Source organism: Gobius niger (genome assembly GCF_951799975.1).
Source record: "Gobius niger genome assembly, chromosome: 17".
NCBI lineage: Eukaryota > Metazoa > Chordata > Actinopteri > Gobiiformes > Gobiidae > Gobius > Gobius niger.
In genome coordinates, this window is record NC_136868.1 from 27,465,566 (window position 1) to 27,483,094 (window position 17,529).

The window sequence follows — 17,529 nt, forward strand, 5'->3', positions numbered from 1 at the left end:
ATGAAGATGTCTTTCTGTCGCATTCCAAAGTCATTTTAGACAGTCCGATTGAAAAGACTTTACAGCATCAGCATTTGTAAGTTAACCAAACAGATTTCTTGAATTCTGAATTTAGGACTTCTAGTGAGTCCTAACGCACAAACAAGTGAATCTGTCCAGCGTGAGATCAATGAAGTCCTTTACCAATCTATGAAGTTGTGCCTCCTGTGTGCGAGTGCGATGGCAGTGCTGGGGTTAACTCCCCTCTGGCCCGGGGTCATGGGGGAAACATGCGGCAGGAATGTGTGCTCTGTGCCCTCTGTGTGTGTGTGTGTGTGTGTGTGTGTGTGCTCGTCCGCAGCCCGCTCTCTGCTCTTTGACTGCTGTCCTTATAAGGCATCCGGCGCCATGGCAACGGCAGGGCTTGAATAGCAGTGTCAAATCCCTTCGCACTTCGCCACACGCTCATTCTCCCTAAAGGAAGGGGAGCGCTGGAAAAGGCACAGGCAGCAAAGCCACTGAGCGGCCGGAGAGGAGGCTAGGTCAAACTCCCTGGCAGGCGCTCGTCTTGTTGGGTTTTTTTTTACAGCGTGTTTGTTTCGGTTAATTTATTCCAAAGGCGGAGGGGAGAGAGGGAGAAAAAAAAGGACACTCTGACTCGCTGGAAGGGAATGCAAAGAGAGTGAGAGACACAGAGAGAGAGAAGCTGGTCATTGGTGGCTCTGACGCTGGACTGACGAGGAGAAAGACGCAGGACTGGGACAGCGTTTACTGAGGAGCTCCCTTGGCCCCGGAGATTTCACAACTCGTGTGTTTTGGATTCCTTTGTTTTTGTTGCCGGTGACATTTGAGCCTTTGGCAGCTGCTTGGAGACAACAAGACGGCTTTCTATTCCGCGGAGGACGGAGAACTTTGAAGAACTTTGGGGAAAAAACGCAGCTTATCAATAGACCACATTGTCTCCCGCCGTTCGCCTTTTTTTTTTTTGGGTGGTTTAAGGTCACGGCAACCAAAACAAGACTGCTTTTATGTTAAGTTAGAAGCGTATGTTCCGAATCTGAACTGAATGCACATTTTTAGGAGCGTTTCTTTTTTTCCCCCCCGTTTTAAAGCTCGCCACGATACCCAAACCTCTTTTCGGAAACAGCCTGAACAAGTCAGTAGTGAGTCCAGACTAGAAGCGCTCTAGATGAGCAGATAACACCAAAGTGAGGAACTGGTTGGGCTAGTTTAAAGTTGCATAGAGAAGGGCAGGGCTTTTTTCTCCCTAAACCAGCCGAAAGGGAAGCAGGAGCTGTCGCTTTCTTGTGGTGAAAAAAGTTCATGAAGGGCTGTTTAGGAGACTGCCTCATGTCAATGCGCCGGGAATAGGTGAAGTCTAAACATCTTCTGAAAAAAAAAAAAAAGGGGCGAGAGAGTAAAGGCAGAGCAGGCTAATTTATTGTTTCCTGTGAAAAGGAGGCTGCAACCTTTTCTTGCCTTTTTTTTTTCTTTTTTTGTTTGCGGCTTGAACTCTGAACTGCACAATGCTCAAAGTTTTCGCCGCGCCCGATAGCCAATGATCAGAGGTCACGGCGCACAAAACGCAGGCGTGAATAGGTTAGGGAGCGCGAGGGGGATTATACAACAGCACCGGAGAGGACCTCAGGGTCACAGCAAAACAGACGGCAAGAGGGAGAGGTCACTGCAGCGGGACCGCGAGACAACTGTTTTATCTTTGCAAATGAAAGGCGACAGTGGAAAGCGCTCGTCCTTGTGCGTTCATTAGGTGGATGTTGTGTTTTTTGACAGTTTGAAGCTTCAAAAGAGGAAGGAGATTCACTGTTTTTTATTTTAAACTTCCCCACTTCTCCACTCTTCGTGAACTATTTTCCACTCGGTTGGTTAAAATAGACAACATCTCCGAAGCCCGCTCAAGGACTCACCTGTGGACATTCACGGACTCCTGACCACATGCCGCTCACGCTCTGAACCCGAGAGATTTCAGCGGCAATTGTATGAGGCGCTTTTAAAGTCCGGCGGTGCGCGAGCGAGCGAATATGGCCATGGTGAGCGGGGGCTGGGGGAACCCGAACGGGGAGACCAACGGACTCGGGGACAAGGCTTACCTGAGGAGGGAGGACGACGGCGGGTCCCCCCAGGCGGGCAGCAGCGACGTGGACGTGGCGGACGACGACAAGGCCTGCGTGGTGGACTGCGTGGTGTGCGGGGACAAGTCCAGCGGGAAGCACTACGGCGTGTTCACGTGCGAGGGCTGCAAGAGCTTCTTCAAGAGGAGCGTGCGGAGGAACCTCAGCTACTCCTGCAGGTGAGAGCGCAAGTCAGAGAACACGAGTTACGGCCAAAGGCTGCGTTCAGGACATTTGAGATTTCTGATGTTGTATTCCAATGGAGGGCAAGAGCCAAGAAGGTCAATCACTCTATGAGGTAGTTTTAGAATCATTGCCATAGACACAAACAGATAATCCACGATTGTTGAACCTCAGGATTTGTTTGAATCCACAGATTTGCCACATTAATGGAGTGTCTTAAAGTCTTCTTCATCTTTGTTGACAGAGAAGAACTTTATGTCAGTGCTCGTTTCATGTGGATAGGCCCTGTAATTAAAGACGCAGATTAACACCCAAACCAGGGCAAAACATCTGCGGCTTGACAGTTAAAAGTTCTGTCTTGTTCTCCATCTCAATCTAAAATCTCTCTGGAATGTTGTGTGATGTCACGTGAACGCAGCCTCATCGGTGCACGCAGAGGTCTGAACTACGGGGATAGCAGGTTTTAAACGTGATAAACCCCTTGGAGACGTGATGTGTTGTTGTTTGCAGAGGATACTGTACTGAAAGATTACAGTCGCTGCGATTTGTGAGCAAGTAACTGTGCGGCCCTAATGGCATTGTTGAAAACCAGGGAAAAAAAACCTACTTCAAACTTCCACTTCCAACTGCTGCTGTGTGTAGGTCTCTCAGAGGTGTACTTGACAGTTTAATCCTTCTTAAGTTCTCCTAATGAATGATGTCACTGACACAATAACTTTTGCCAGTCAAATCACATGGTAAAATAAATAAGTCGAGGGAAGAGACAGCGATTCTGAGAAAATGATGAGGCATTTGTCGTTTCGAGGCTACAGTTATCAGCTACATACCCACAGCACGATTATCTCACACTAATTTGAATCGTCATCATCTTTTCACACTCTCAGCTCTACTCTTCCAATGCACCTTGAACACGGCTAACTCATTTTTTGGCATCCCATTTTCCAGTAAAGCCGGATGCCCCTCCTTTCGTTTCACGTCGTGACTGCAGCACGGCGCACTCTCGCTTGTGACCCCTTGTGGCTGGATTTGACAAATAACGTGGCATGACTCAAACTTTTGCCCTGGAGTGCACTTAACCTTTTGAAGCTCACAAAAACGTCACGGCAGCTTTGAATTGATTGCCCGACGGTGGAGCCTCAGAGAGGACGAATGTGGGTCACCAGAAAGTTGCTAGCTTGAAGTCCGTGCTCCCAAGTATTGTTTTAATATAACACCATCAAAGAGGGGGGAAATGTCTGTAATACACGTAATCTCTGACGTGGATTGGAAGGTACCAGAGTTGGGACCAATCCAGTTAAGACTAGAAGAGATGTTGCAGAGGTTTTCTTTTGGCTTCTTGTACATGAGGCGGTTTTGCACATTCTGGAGATCGCTATTTACAAACTAATAGTCTGAATCCATCAAACACTGATAGGGAACATGTTTACTGACATATTTATAGACGTCAGAGGACAAACCGTGTTTATTGATGTTGGGTTAAAAATTGACTTGAGCCACAAGGTATGAAAACATTGCATGTTGCCTTATGCCGTTAGGTTCCAATATAACGTAAACACTAGCCTCAAAACCCACAGAAATGATGTCAGATATTTTCTACAGGTCATTCCCATTTGGTTTTGCAGTCAGTGGCGAAAGTTGCGTTCACCTTATGGCATTTATAGATTTCTTCCCCCCTCTTTCCTCCTGCATACTATTTCACACCACTATTTACATTCATTCAGGGCACGGCAGATTAGGCCCTTCCTCCCTGCGCAAAATGAAATGTTACGACCTTGGTATATCTCGCAAACAGCTCTGGGAAATAAAAAAAAAAAAGAAAGAAAGAAAGAAAGGCATGAAGGTCAGTCATGTGATTGCTTCAGAAGGTCAACATTGCTATTATTCTTAACCGCGGAGCACAATGTAGCGAGTCATTTCATACCCGCTCCTGCTGCGTACGGCTAAGACTATTAGCTGTTTGTTTGTTTTCTTCCCCTACCAAAGTTGGAAGAGGGAACAGTGAGAATAGAAGTCGTCTTACGGCTGTTTGTCACCTCGGGGGCTAAAAGGTGAAGGTTTCGAAACAGCGGCAGTAAAAAGGGCGTGCGTGGTGGATGATTTACAAAAGGTCACAGCCTCGCCAGCTCCGACGCCGGGGTCAAATCTACACAGGGAAAAACAGAAACGGGCAATAAATCATCGACACATGGACTTGACAATATGATCCCCAACAATGGGTGCAGGAAGTGTTCGGAAATCTCTCTTTTTTCCGATGTTACTCTGATGAAGTCTAATAAAATGAAGTCTTTCTGTACACACAGTATGTTAGGGCGAAATTTCACACCAAAAGAGAAAGAGCCGGTGAACTGATCACAAGTTCATTCTCTATTTTGCAAACTACAGCACACATTAAAAATCACTTAATGTACCTTTGTATGTTTTTTTTGTGCAGGTCCAACAGAGAATGCCAAATAGATCAGCATCACCGAAACCAGTGCCAATACTGCCGCCTGAAGAAGTGTTTCAGAGTGGGGATGCGCAAAGAAGGTGAGCGTCAAACTGAATAAACCAAAGCACTGCTTAAAGGCACATTTATTTATTTATTTCATTCATTTTCATTCAAGATTAAATACAATCACGGGATGTTGGTGGACATGTAGCTTGAAAACAATGCATTATTATTATTATTTTTTTTACCAACCACAGTTATTTATTTTATACCTTTTCATTCAACCAAATTGCAATTTATTTGTGCGCACCAAAACATTCAACCTTAAAACTATTTAGTCTTTCTGACAATACCAATAATCCCATTACCAACATTCCTGACCAGCTGGATTTGAGTTATGTCGCCCTCTAGTGGCGAACAGGCTCAACTGGGCTAATCCCATAGCTAAACCGTAACCTCCAAAAAACACGTGTCAATGAGTTAGATCAGAACCACTTTTTAACTTTGTTTGAACATTTAAAATACCAAAATATACCGCTATCTGTGACATATGTCAATATTTCAACCGTATTTCATGATGGTTTTGTTCGACGCTTTACCTTGCACGAGGTTGTCCTGAAGTTTGGCACCAATCACGTTAGAGGTTTACGAGAGGGGGCGGTGCAGAATAATGACTGACAGATGTTTTGACCAATATCTGTCAGCAGCATCAGCACCCTCCGCCTTACATGATTTTCTTATGGATTTCCCAAAGTGGAAATTAAAATAAACGTTATTTTGTAGTTGCTTGATTGGTGGATCAATGGTCAGGGCTAAAAGGAAAGCAACAAGCAAAGGTATGTATTTTAAACGATGTTCCTGGCAAATAAATAATAATAAGATGAAAGAGTGTACATGATTGTGCATTGATCATAGATTGATCTAACACTGTCGATCGCAAACCTTTCACACCAAGCAAGCACTACGTCCTAAAATATTTGTCTGTCCAAGTACAACCATATAAACTCATTGGACCTTCTAAGTCCCACCCATACTGTTCATTCCTCCATTTGACCTCCCACCAGTGGTACCACACTGTCTGAGAGCCACGGATCTGAAGACTTTCAGCAAGTTTCAAATATTGCCTACGTTTCCAATTTATAAGCCAGCAAAATTGCAAACAAAGTAAACTCTCATAAGAGGCTGTGAAAAGGTTCTGAACTGTGCATTAACCAATGACCCATGTAAAGTTGCTTGCATCTATGTAGCCTATGTAGCCTGTCAAATATTTGGTCTTTTTTTTTTTTACAGTCTATGGTCTCTCCACCCAAACAGGTTGAGCTCAGTTGTAACCTGAGGGGAGAGGTCAGCACTGGAGGGGAAAAAAAACTGTCCCCAAAGGCAATTTAACTAGGGGTCAAGGCGTGCTCTGACAGAAGAGGCACAGGCTTTGGCCCTTATTTGCCAACTTCTAAATCGCCTCTCTAGAACACAAGTACAAGTTAAAAGTACTGTGCAATAAGAAGTACAAGTACTTCAAAGTCAAAGCTGTCAAGTTGTAAATACTTCCTCAACGATCAACATGCAAGCAGCTGTTGATCCTGTAGGGGGATGACAGTGGCAGAGAAAGTTGAGCGCTTTCCTTCCAACCGAAGATTTGCTGGTTCAATCCTTGTCCAAGCCAGGGGCGGACTGGCCATGTGTCCATTCGGGAAGAGCACAGAAGGGCCACTGGCTCGAGGGCCACCGGTCTGCCTCAACCGAGCTTTACCCAAATCTAAAAGCTAAAAAGAAAAGCATCAAAATAGCGAGAAAAAGGGGATGAAGACATGAGAAAAACACGGGCAAAAACCAAAAAATGATCGAAAAAATTATTAAAAATTCAACAAAAATGTAACAAAAACTCAACCAAAAAGTGACAAAACTTCAACAAAAATGTGACAAAAAATCAACAAAGATGTGACAAAAAATCAACAAAAATGTGACAAAAATTCAACAAAAATGTGACAAAAATTCAACAAAAAAAGACAAAAATTCAACAAAAATGTAACAAAAACTCAACAAAAATGTCACAAAAATTCAACCAAAAAGTGACAAAAATTCAACAAAAACTCAACAAAAATTCAACAAAAATTCAACCAAAAAGTGACAAAAACTCAACAAAAAAATTACAAAAATTCAACAAAAATGTCACAAAAACTCAACAAAAATGTCACAAAAATGAAAAAGAAAAAAAAAACATACAAAAGGTGACACAACACAGCAACAGCGCAAGGAAAAAGGTCAGTTTTGTGGGTCTTAGCTTTCAAATGAGGTGTTACACAGCCAAAAGAGGACAGAATGCATTTGGTTTAGGCGGGTGGTAAGAGGTTAAAATATGTATTTGTGGAAGTGTCACAATTACGCTAATTTGGGCCAGGCTGGTCAGAGTCCAGGGCTGTTTTTCAGTCCCAGTCCGCCCCTGGTCCAAGCCCATACTGTTGTTGTGCTCTTAGTTACAGATGAAACAAATTTGTCCAGTGACATTTTAAAAAGACTATCCCACATTGAGAAAAAAAAAGTTGTAATTAACATTTCATTAATGGTTGCTTGCAGTAGAAATAAGGATATTAAACTTGTTTGTCCAGACCGCCCGCCCCCCCCTCGGTAAGTGCGTCAGTTTCCTGCGTTGTGTAATTGTAGCAGGGTTCGGGGCTTGCGTTTCAGAGGCTGTCAGAGGATACGTCCTCCCGTACATAATGCGCACAGAGGTGACAGTTTGCCAGGAGTTATATCGGGCTATGGTTATTCATGAACTGCTGAGTGTGCTCCCGTCGACCAAGGCAACTCTGTTTCCAGTTTAGCAAAATTGTGCAGCTCTAGTTTAAAGGGGTTGTACCTATTATTTCATCCCATCTAGTCCCTTTATTTTGCAAACAGATGTTTCAGGGTCGCTCGGCTCCCTGAAGCTGTGAAACATGCTGATAAACTCATCCTCATGAAGGATCCGGATAATAGTTATAACAGATAATAATAGATAATAGATTTTTAATAAAAGTACAATTGGGTGTAGGGCCTTTAAAAGCACAGGTCTTTTAGTTTGATAACGTGACCAATGGAGTTTAAAACTTTGAAAGAGTCTATTTTAATCGTTTGTTACAGAAACAGAAACAAACAGAACTGAAAAGTAATGGGAAAAGTAAAACACAGCACATCATGGTCATGTATTGTCAAAGCTGTGACCACTTATTTGAAATGTTCTCATTATTATCTGAACATTGTGGGTTTCAAACGCTCTGGGGACACGTAAGGTCTGGTTTTCTTTACTGCGCTTCTTTGACACGCTGCTTGGAAATGCAGGGCTGACCTGTAACCTTAACTCACAGCAGGCACTAAAGTTGACCTCCAGCTCAACTTTTAGGACGCTTCTTCAAACACATTGGCGACATTCGACTGCTTTGCTACTGCTTTATGCTCTTCAGAATTCAAACAAATAAACCTTACTCTTATATCAGGCCTTTCCAGACACTCAAAGTGTTTATTGTTTTGTTCATGAAAACATCCTGCACACTCGGAGTTGGTAAGATACTAAGGTATCCACAGCTGCCCTGGGGCTGACTGGTGGAAACCCGGCTACCAATCTGTACCGGAGCACCACCAATCAACTGCTGGAATTAAACTGTTGTCCAGAGCTTTCTGTGGACTTGACTATTAACTATTATCTGTATTAATAAAAATAAAAAGTTTAGATATTTTTTTGCATGTGGCTTATTGGTAGAGCTACAAAAGGAATATACACAATAACTTTCTCGTTTATCCTGACTCATCCTGTCCCCTCATGTGTCCACAGCTGTGCAGCGGGGCCGCGTCCCTCCGTCCCACAGCGTCATCAGCCCGGGCTCGCTGGGTGGAGGTGTGGGGGGCCATGGAGTGGGACACGTGGGGCCGGACTACTTCAACGGTCAGCCAGTGTCAGAGCTCATCTCACAGCTCCTCCGCGCTGAGCCGTACCCCAGCGGACGCTTTAGCACCCCCTACGGGCAGGCGCAGATGCAGGGCTCCGGGGGCGCCTCGGTCATGGGTATAGATAGCATCTGTGAACTGGCAGCTCGGCTACTGTTCAGCACCATCGAGTGGGCCAGGAATATACCGTACTTCCCGGAGCTCCCAGTGTCAGAGCAGGTGAGCGGGAAAACGTTCTCATTATGTAACATGGATTTAAAACACTATCTATGAAGCAGTCGCCTTTTCGAGAACACACTATAGGTTTGTGCAAGGTTTTCACATAGTCATCTGTACTGGAGTCAAGCTCTTAAGGTTAGACATGCTTAAGGGCTTGAGGCTTGAACATATTATTTTGGGTACCTCAGAATGTATATTTTACCTGTCTATATCAAAATGCAGGCAAAATCAATGGCACCTTGACGAACACACTTTGAGCGCAGAACCACCCACAATGGGTCCAGTGTTGGATTATGGTCTTTAAAGGAATAGGCCACCATTTTTCCATACTGAGATATGTTCTTACCTTAGCTTTGACGAGTTCTTTAGGACCTGTCTGATCTTCCCCCGTGCCTTCAGTCACGTAAACACAGCGCACACGGCGTTAGCATTTAGCCTCTCCTGCTCTCCTCTATAGCTCCAAAACAGGTCAAGATAGAAGTGTTCCACTACAAAGTATAATTACACAAAATTAAACAATGTGGATTTTCTAAGCGGATAAAAGGGGGAACTATATTGTAAGGCGTAATAATACCAGGAGTAGTTTGGCATCCGCACAGTAAAGTGAAGATTACTGCGCGGATTTTGAACTACTCCTGGTATTATTACGCCTTACAATATAGTTTCCCTTTTATCCGCTTAGAAAATCCACATTGTTTAATTTTGTGTAATTATACTTTGTAGTGGAACACTTCACGTAACCATATTTAAATAGGGAGAACGTGGAAGAGCTTGGCAGCTTCTATCTTGACCTGTTTTGGAGCTATAGAGGAGAGAGGGAGAGGCTAAATGCTAACGCCGTCTGCGCTGTGTTTACGTGACTGAAGGCACGGGGGAAGATCAGACAGGTCCTAAAGAACTCGTCAAAGCTAAGGTTAGAACATATCTCAGTATGTAAAAACGGTGGCCTATTCCTTTAAAAATACAAAGTTTCGTGTTTTGAGAGACTGGAGCGCTTCAGAAGAAGAAACAACCAGAGTAGAGACAATTAAAGCTTTGCCTTTACCTTCACTTACTCAAAACAGCATGAATGAAATGAAATATTTTCCAGTTCTTTGACAAGGGAACAATTTACTATGCATGATACGTCTACTTTAAAATCACCCAATAAATAGAATAAAATACAAGTGTTTATTTTATTATCTCCATGGTGATTTTGACTAAAGGCTGGTGATGTGAGATTAAAATAGCTAGGTCCATAATCGATCACAATGAAAATATTTGAAAATATGTTTGCCCTTCCCACTGTAAAAAAAAAGAAAAAAAGAAGTATTTTGTAAAATGTATTTCATAAACCTTGAAAATACCACTGAAGTTTCAAATCTTCAATACAGCGGAGTTACTATCCTCTTCAAGGGGATCTCAACATGGGAATTGAACCTATGCGGTCCTTAGAAAGTCCTTCGCCACCGCTATGCCACGGTGCTTCTTGATGCAGTCGACCTAATAACAGTTGAATTATCTTCTCTGCATTGGCCCTTGACTCCCCCTGGTGGCCAAGATTCACATCGCTGGCGCATCTTTCACACAGAACATCCTATTGTGACTTGTTCATCATTTCGAGCTGTAACATCTAGAGCCCCCGGTGACCTGATGTATCGTCTTCTCCCCCCCCCCCCGTAGGTGGCGCTGTTGAGGCTGAGCTGGAGCGAGTTGTTCATCCTAAACGCCGCTCAGTCCGCGTTGCCCCTGCACATGGCCCCCCTGCTGGCGGCGGCGGGCTTCCACTCGTCCCCCATGTCGGCCGAGCGCGTGGTCTCCTTCATGGACCAGGTCAGGGTGTTCCAGGACCAGGTGGACAAGCTGAACCGACTGCAGGTGGACACGGCGGAGTACAGCTGCCTCAAGGCCATCGCGCTCTTCTCTCCAGGTCAGCGCTAGTGCTTACTGTAAACTGCAGCCGGGTGTGCGGGGAAAACAAGGCGCAAAGTTCAAATCGTTTCAGACGGGGTAGGTGTCACAATGCTCAGTCAATATCTTAAAAGGTATGGAAGTGAAGTAAAATGATTGTAATGATTGTGCCTCTATTGTTTAATTGGGTTAAATAAAGTACTTTGACAGAATAAAGTAAAGATACATTTGTGAGATCCTCAAGCCCCTCAGAGGTACAGAGCCCCCTGGTGGTATGCGAGCACATAACAGGGAGAACTTTGACTTCTCTTAGATTAGAAAAATATACATCTGAATACTACTATTTTAATATTATTATGAAAGGAAAGCTGTTTAACCTCTTAATCCCCGCCCCAACCGAGCCCATTTTTCTCCAGTTCGGCTTTACCCAAATCTAAAAGCTTCTCGACTGGAGAGCAACAGCGTAACGCCTCATTTGAAAGCTAAGACCTAGAAAAAGTGATCATAACGTTTTTTGTCGCGCTGTCGCCGCGTTTATGTCACATTTTTGAAGTGTTTTTGTCGTTTTTTTTGCTGTGTTTTTGTCGCTCTTTAGTCACATTTTTGTTGCATTATTGTTGCTTTGGGGACGCCTTTTTGTCGCTCTTTTGCAGCTTCTTTGTTGCTTTTTGTTGTTCATCCTTGTTTTTGTCGCTATTTTGATGATTTCTTTTCGAGCAGCGTTTAGATTTGGGTGAAGCCATACTGGAGAAAATGTGCCCTGTTCAGTTTGGGGTTAAGAGGTTAAGTCATATTTGTGTTGTAAAAGCTGTGAGTTTCAGAGTATTTTAAACATATTTATAATACAAGACTTTCTCTTAGCCTACTACCTGTGCATTAGAGGCTGATTTGACCACATTCCCTGAGGAAGGGAGCACTCAAAGTGTGAACAGACTTGAGTGATACACGAAAACAGGGGCTACATTATATTTTCTGACTGAGACACTTTTTTTGCTAACGGCCTAATTCAAAAACACATGGAAACTTAAAGTGCATATGACAGGTTTTAATGCTTTTGAAAATATGACTTGGATAGATAACATCAGTTGCATAATTATCATTTTATTTCAGTGAAACAGCAAATGTTGTGCAGAAAAGTTGTTTTTATTTGAATTTTTAAACTACTGACAGGAAGTGACATAGATAGAGGTAAAGTTCCAAAGCAGTTTGACTAATGTCCCATTGGCTTAACATGGTCGGCACGGCAACAGTTTAAAATTGGAACCTCTGTTTTAACGGGACAAACCGTACCTAGTGTTGATTGTTGACACACCCCTCTCTTGCCCCCTTCAGACGCCTGCGGGCTGACTGACCCGGCTCACGTGGAGTCCCTACAGGAGAAGGCCCAGGTGGCTCTGACTGAGTACGAGAGGCTGCAGTACCCCAACCAGCCCCAGCGCTTCGGCCGCCTGCTGCTGCGCCTGCCCGCCCTGCGCGCCGTGCCCGCAAGCCTCATCTCGCAGCTCTTCTTCATGCGCCTGGTGGGGAAGACGCCCATCGAGACTCTCATCCGGGACATGCAGCTCTCAGGCAGCTCCATCAGCTGGCCCTACTCCGCGGGACAGTGAGCCCCGGGGCGGGGTCCAGGTGGAGATCAGACACAGGACGAGCACCAAAGTGTTAATGACAAAGGACTTTACTTTAGGAATTCAAAACAGACGTTGCAAAAGCACTTTTTCTTCACTACTACTTGAACCCATTCCCACCATGTGACTGCGATAACTAACTATTACCAGTGGGAGGGTAGAGGAGCCAAAAGATTTACTCAAGGAAGACAAACGTTTCTTTTAAGTAGTCATAAAATTACTCAGGTATACAAGTATTCGATGAATACACTACTACTGAGTAACTGAGTGTACACGTCAAATTTATGTTTAGTAGTGAGATAATCTGACTGGTTTAGGACAAAAAGAACAACTCTTTGAAGTCAAATTTCTTCCAAAAGTTCGTGAACATTCGTGATAGTGCTGCACAATGAGAAAAAAATTCTAAGACGTCAATATCCAAAGCACAAACAGCACCACTTTAAATATCTCTACAAGAAACGTGACTATCATTTTGTACAAACGCAGCACTTGCTCGTCCTCTGTCTGATCTCTCTCTGTTCAGTGTGGACTCCAAACGCTTTGCAAATGCAGACTCTATGAAAGGCCGCGTGCCGTTTCTACCTCCTCGTCCAAAAAACAACAACAACCCATCTCTCTGTGTGGACCCAAGCTGACTGCGTGTTTGTCATCGGAGCCACAGCAGCGCCTCTCATGCTGTGCTCCAAACAACAGACTTTGTTACCAAATGTATTCCTGGAGACTGTAAAGTTTCATATTGCACAACAGCACATCAGTATAGTCGGTTTAGTAATGGTTTAAGTGTTGGTTCAGTCCGTACATTCACAGTGAAAGTAATTAAGATAGGTGGCGGATCTTTACGGATAGATAAAGCTTGCCTCTTCGGATCAAAAAGGTTGCAGCACCCCCAGTGGTACGCGTTGAAAAAATGACACTTTGCGAGTTGAATGTACTGCTGCTTTTGGGACAGTCCCATCCTGTCTGACTCTATTACCTCATATTTTATACACGATGATTGTACAGAGAATATTCATGTGCGTAAGATAAGTATAAGGGATCAAAGTATTTTCAAAAATGTCTTTATGCTTTTGAATTGACCCGCGGTTTTGAAGGCGCAGTCCCAAAAGTTCAATCCAAAGCTACACTTGTCGCTATTTTCAACGATTCCCAGTTTTATATTGAAAAAGCATTTGACATTTTTGTAATTTGTGCGGATGCCTTTTAATGACGATTTGTGAATGTGACCTTTGTTTGTTTCTCAAGTCTAAGGTTACGAAGTTTGATGGTACTATGTGAAATTCAATTATTTTGCTTGATGTTTAGATGCCAAAATTTGAGCTTTTTGCTTTTGAAACCAGAAATGCAACACTGGCTACGACCCCTTGCCGAACAGGAGGGAATGTTCCCAAAGAATCGTGGTGTTTGTTGGATTTAAAACTTGAGTGATTTGCCTGTTGCTTTATGTTTGAAAGAATTGTGTTTCCACTATGAAAAAGCCAAACTTTAAAAAGAAAAAAAAACAAAAGAAGAAAAAAAATGCAACGTTGTTTGTATTTCTGGATATTTTTGAATTTAATAAAATAAAAGTATGCAAATGTGAATGCAAAACAGTCAATAATATGACTTTCTTTATGTTTACAAAGTGTCTAGTTGACTTATAGCGAATGAGGGGCATGTACATCCGGATTAATCAGTCTAATAAAATAAGGATTGGTAAGCAGAAATGATGTTGAGGGCCAGGTAAAGGCTTGGCACAATATAAATCTGATTCTTGAATGTTGGGACAAAATACTTTTTTTTTTCAAAAGCCTTTTACATTAATTTTGACTTTTATATTTATAAGACTAAAGTCTGAGCTGTACTTCAGGCTAAAGGAACAAGTTGCAGATAACCAAATTAACCAATCAAAAAAGACTGAAAACTGGACAATCAAGAAGACGACACGAGATGCTCCTATGTCAGAGATGGGCAAACTGTGGCCCGTGGGCCGGATCGGGCCCCCCATGCAATTTTGTCTGACCCTTGACTCTTTCCAGCCAGGGTTTCTGCGGGGCATTAAAAGTCATTCAATTAATTTGGCAAAAATCAAGGCTTTAAATTATACTAAAATGTTAAATTAAAAAGCAATAAAGATGAAATTAGATTGAGACATTTTTTACTGTAGAAGTGAATCAAAAACACCAAAATGATGGTCTATGGTCTACATGTTCAGCTGCACTTTTGGCTGAAATTGAAATTTTAATAGTTTACCCGTTTTGTCCAATGCTCTTTCCTGTGATTCTTAAAGGCACACTGTGTAACATTTCACCCAACAAATAGAATACAACACAAGCTTTTATTTTATTATATTCTCATCTTTGACAAACGACCAGACAGACGGCTCACAATAGGTACCAAAGGTTGCCCAATGCCCATATTCTGTTAACTAGTGTCCCATGTAACGGCTTGTGACACAGCGCAAGACCACCTTGTTGTGGTGAGGTCAATGCGATCATTTCTTTCCCGTAGCCAATATGGCCATGACTTCCAAAAGACCCCCCCCCCCATCAACTATACTCATGAGGTGCAATTCTGTTCAGAATGGTACAGACCAATTAAGAAGGCAATACAAGAATACAGTTTTGGTCAAATTCATTGTTTTTCTTAAACATTAGTAAAATTATTGACAAAAAATATGCAGTATGGATTTCAAGTCACAAGCTATTAATAAAAGCAGTGAAAATACATTTGAATAAAATAAAAATTGAATTCTGGTCAGTTTTACAATTATAAAAGGGTAAGATTTTTTTTTTTTTTTAAGACAACAGACTCCAAACTCCACAATACAACCCAGAAATCAAAGACAAAATGCACATGTTTGTATAGACTGTCGTCTACAAATTCTTTGATACAATGCAAACAATTTCCACATAGCTTTAGCAAACTGTACACAATTAAAAACTGAACTCTTATCGGATGCATTTTGTTCTGACCACAAAATTCAACGCATATAAAGAAAAAAGATGATAACATGCTCATTGTCTCCGCTAAGCCTCAAACTTGTAGAAACTAGCGAACAGGCTCAATGATCAGTGGGGTGGAGGGAATTCCGTTCACACTGTTCCCAGGACTGAAGAACGGATAGACCTTCCCGGTGAAGGTGCAGCCGCTGAAGGAGTGGAGGTGAGCTGCAGTCTCCGCGTCGTAAAAGGAAACAAGTCCCTGCTCATAATCCACAAACACAGCCACCCTCTGAGGGGCGGACGTCAGGCAAAGATCCAACCTCGGGCTACTACTGGCTGTGTACTTACCCCTTCCCCTGAACATAATAGCCCAAGATCCATTTTCACAACTTAAGAAATTTTTGTCCTTCTTATTTATCGATTCTTGGACGACGCCGATATCCCAGTTGGCGTTCCCCGTCACTTGAACCTCGTAGTAGAACTTGCCGGTAGAGAACCCCCGTTTCCCTAGAACGCAGAGGAAATCTGAGAATCTCTTGGGGTTGTATGGGAGAGCTTTCATGACACCCTGATCCCAAACTTGCTTGCCGTCGCAGCTGAGGCCCAACCACGGACTGGCTGTGTCGGCGTCCAGGGTTATGTCTGTAGCATGTTGTTGTAGCCTCTTAAGTTCCCCTTGTGGCGTTAGCAGCTTCTTCTGCTCAGCAAAGGCGAGCTCCATCTTACCCACAGCCATCTCCACAGCTCCCTCAAATGAAGGACAGTCAAAGCTTACCGGAGCCCAATCCGTCATCTTTGGGGCAACTTCCAGTGACTTGAAGCTTTGGATAAAATGGAGATAGTCGTCTGAACAAGACAGCCGCTCCATCTTGGCGTCTCTATGCTGCAGCGTGCAAAGCTCAGTCTCCACCTGTGAAACGAGCGAGTCGGCCTTCTTCCCCATCAACCTCTGCTTTTTTTGCATGCCATCTTGGAACTCCGTCAACCCCTTCTGAACGGCCTCCAGCAGAGCAGAGAAGAACACCACGCCGTTGTTCATCTCCCTTTGCGCGCAACTCCGGCTCCGCTCAACGGTTTGCCCGATCTCCCGAATCTTCCCCTGCCTCTCCTCCATCATGCGGCGATTTTCCAGAGTGGTTCGCTCGAAGACGACTTGCTGCTTTTCGAACTCGTCCTTCAAGGGCACTAGGTCGTGGCTCTTGTGTTCCAGAACGGTGCAGACCATGCAGACGCAAACCTGCTCAGTGCGACAGAACAGCTCCAGCGGTTTGTCATGTTCGGGGCACATCCTCTCCTCGAGGTTCTCTATGGGATCCGTGAGCTGGTGCTTCTGCAGGCGCGGGACCGTCAGATGAGGCTCCAAATGGCTCTGGCAGTAGGAGAAGAGACAAACAGGGCAGGACTTCACAGCGTTTAGTTTAGCCCCGGTGCAAATATCACAAGGGACACCCACATCTTTGTTTCCCACTTTTATCTGATTATGCGAGTTTTCTTTGAGAACAGGCAGGATTTTGAATTGACAGCAGATTTCTGAAATAAAGGTGTTGACGTGCAGCAGGGGTCGGGAGGGGAATTCTCTTTTACACATGGGGCATGAGAGTTCGTTGTCGTCCCAGTGTTTGGCGATACAGTCTTTGCAAAAGTTATGCCCGCATGAAGTGGAGATGGGGTCCTTGAAGATCTCCAGGCAGATGGGGCACAGGAGCTGGTCCTCATTCAAGGGGCTCAAAGACGCCATGTCCAGAAAGAGCTAAAAATGAAAATGAGACATTTATCAAAAAATAGGGCTGCACAAAACGTCACAAATAATATGGTTAATGTGGTTATTGCAAGGTGACACAAGTGATAACATTTTTGCAAAATCCCAGAGGTTCGAGAGACAGAAAGATTTTTTCTTATTATTTTTCTTATTAAACTTAATTATTTGTGGACAATTGATCTTTAATAGATAAAACATATTGTGGGTTGATTCGAATGTGCTGTGCCCAATGTGTGTGATTTGCATGTTAAAAAATTTCGAAGAATAAAAAATTCAATGGTCTCGTGTGCCATATATATAGTTTTTTGTTTGTTGAATTAGAAAAGGTCACATAGAATACAAATGGCTGTAATTTAGTGTTAGTAGCAGTTACAAAGATTCTAGAAAACAATCATAAATGTCAGCAGCAAAGAAACCTTATCCTACACGTAGAACGTTTAAGTGCCTCGACCAGCGCAGGACAACAGTAAAAGCT

General features: G+C 43.4%; 2 protein-coding genes across 2 annotated transcripts; one reads left to right on the forward strand and one right to left on the reverse strand.

Annotated features, from left to right (window-relative positions):
* The first annotated feature begins 497 nt into the window (after positions 1–497).
* On the forward strand, positions 498–12,530 carry LOC306976717 (nuclear receptor subfamily 2 group F member 6-like). Its single transcript, XM_079574766.1, has 5 exons — positions 498–2,287; positions 4,723–4,817; positions 8,528–8,859; positions 10,522–10,768; positions 12,082–12,530. Exons 1-5 carry the CDS (start codon positions 2,019–2,021, stop codon positions 12,354–12,356), a joined length of 1,218 nt encoding a protein of 405 aa, XP_079430892.1. The 5' UTR covers positions 498–2,018; the 3' UTR covers positions 12,357–12,530.
* A 2,842-nt stretch (positions 12,531–15,372) lies between these two features.
* On the reverse strand, positions 15,373–17,033 carry LOC306977160 (E3 ubiquitin-protein ligase TRIM21-like; the record flags this gene model as incomplete). The annotated part of the gene is made up of 1 exon (XM_079575349.1): positions 15,373–17,033. The coding sequence occupies one exon, from the start codon at positions 17,031–17,033 to the stop codon at positions 15,402–15,404; it is 1,632 nt and encodes a 543-aa protein (XP_079431475.1). The 3' UTR covers positions 15,373–15,401.
* Between the last annotated feature and the right edge of the window lie 496 nt (positions 17,034–17,529).

Coding starts and splice junctions, on each gene's coding strand:
- LOC306976717 (XM_079574766.1), top strand. CDS start 2,019: ATGGCCATGGTGAGCGGGGGCTGGGGGAACCCGAACGGGGAGACCAAC. Junction 2,288..4,722: donor AACCTCAGCTACTCCTGCAG/GTGAGAGCGCAA, acceptor TTTTTTGTGCAG/GTCCAACAGAGAATGCCAAA. Junction 10,769..12,081: donor CATCGCGCTCTTCTCTCCAG/GTCAGCGCTAGT, acceptor TGCCCCCTTCAG/ACGCCTGCGGGCTGACTGAC.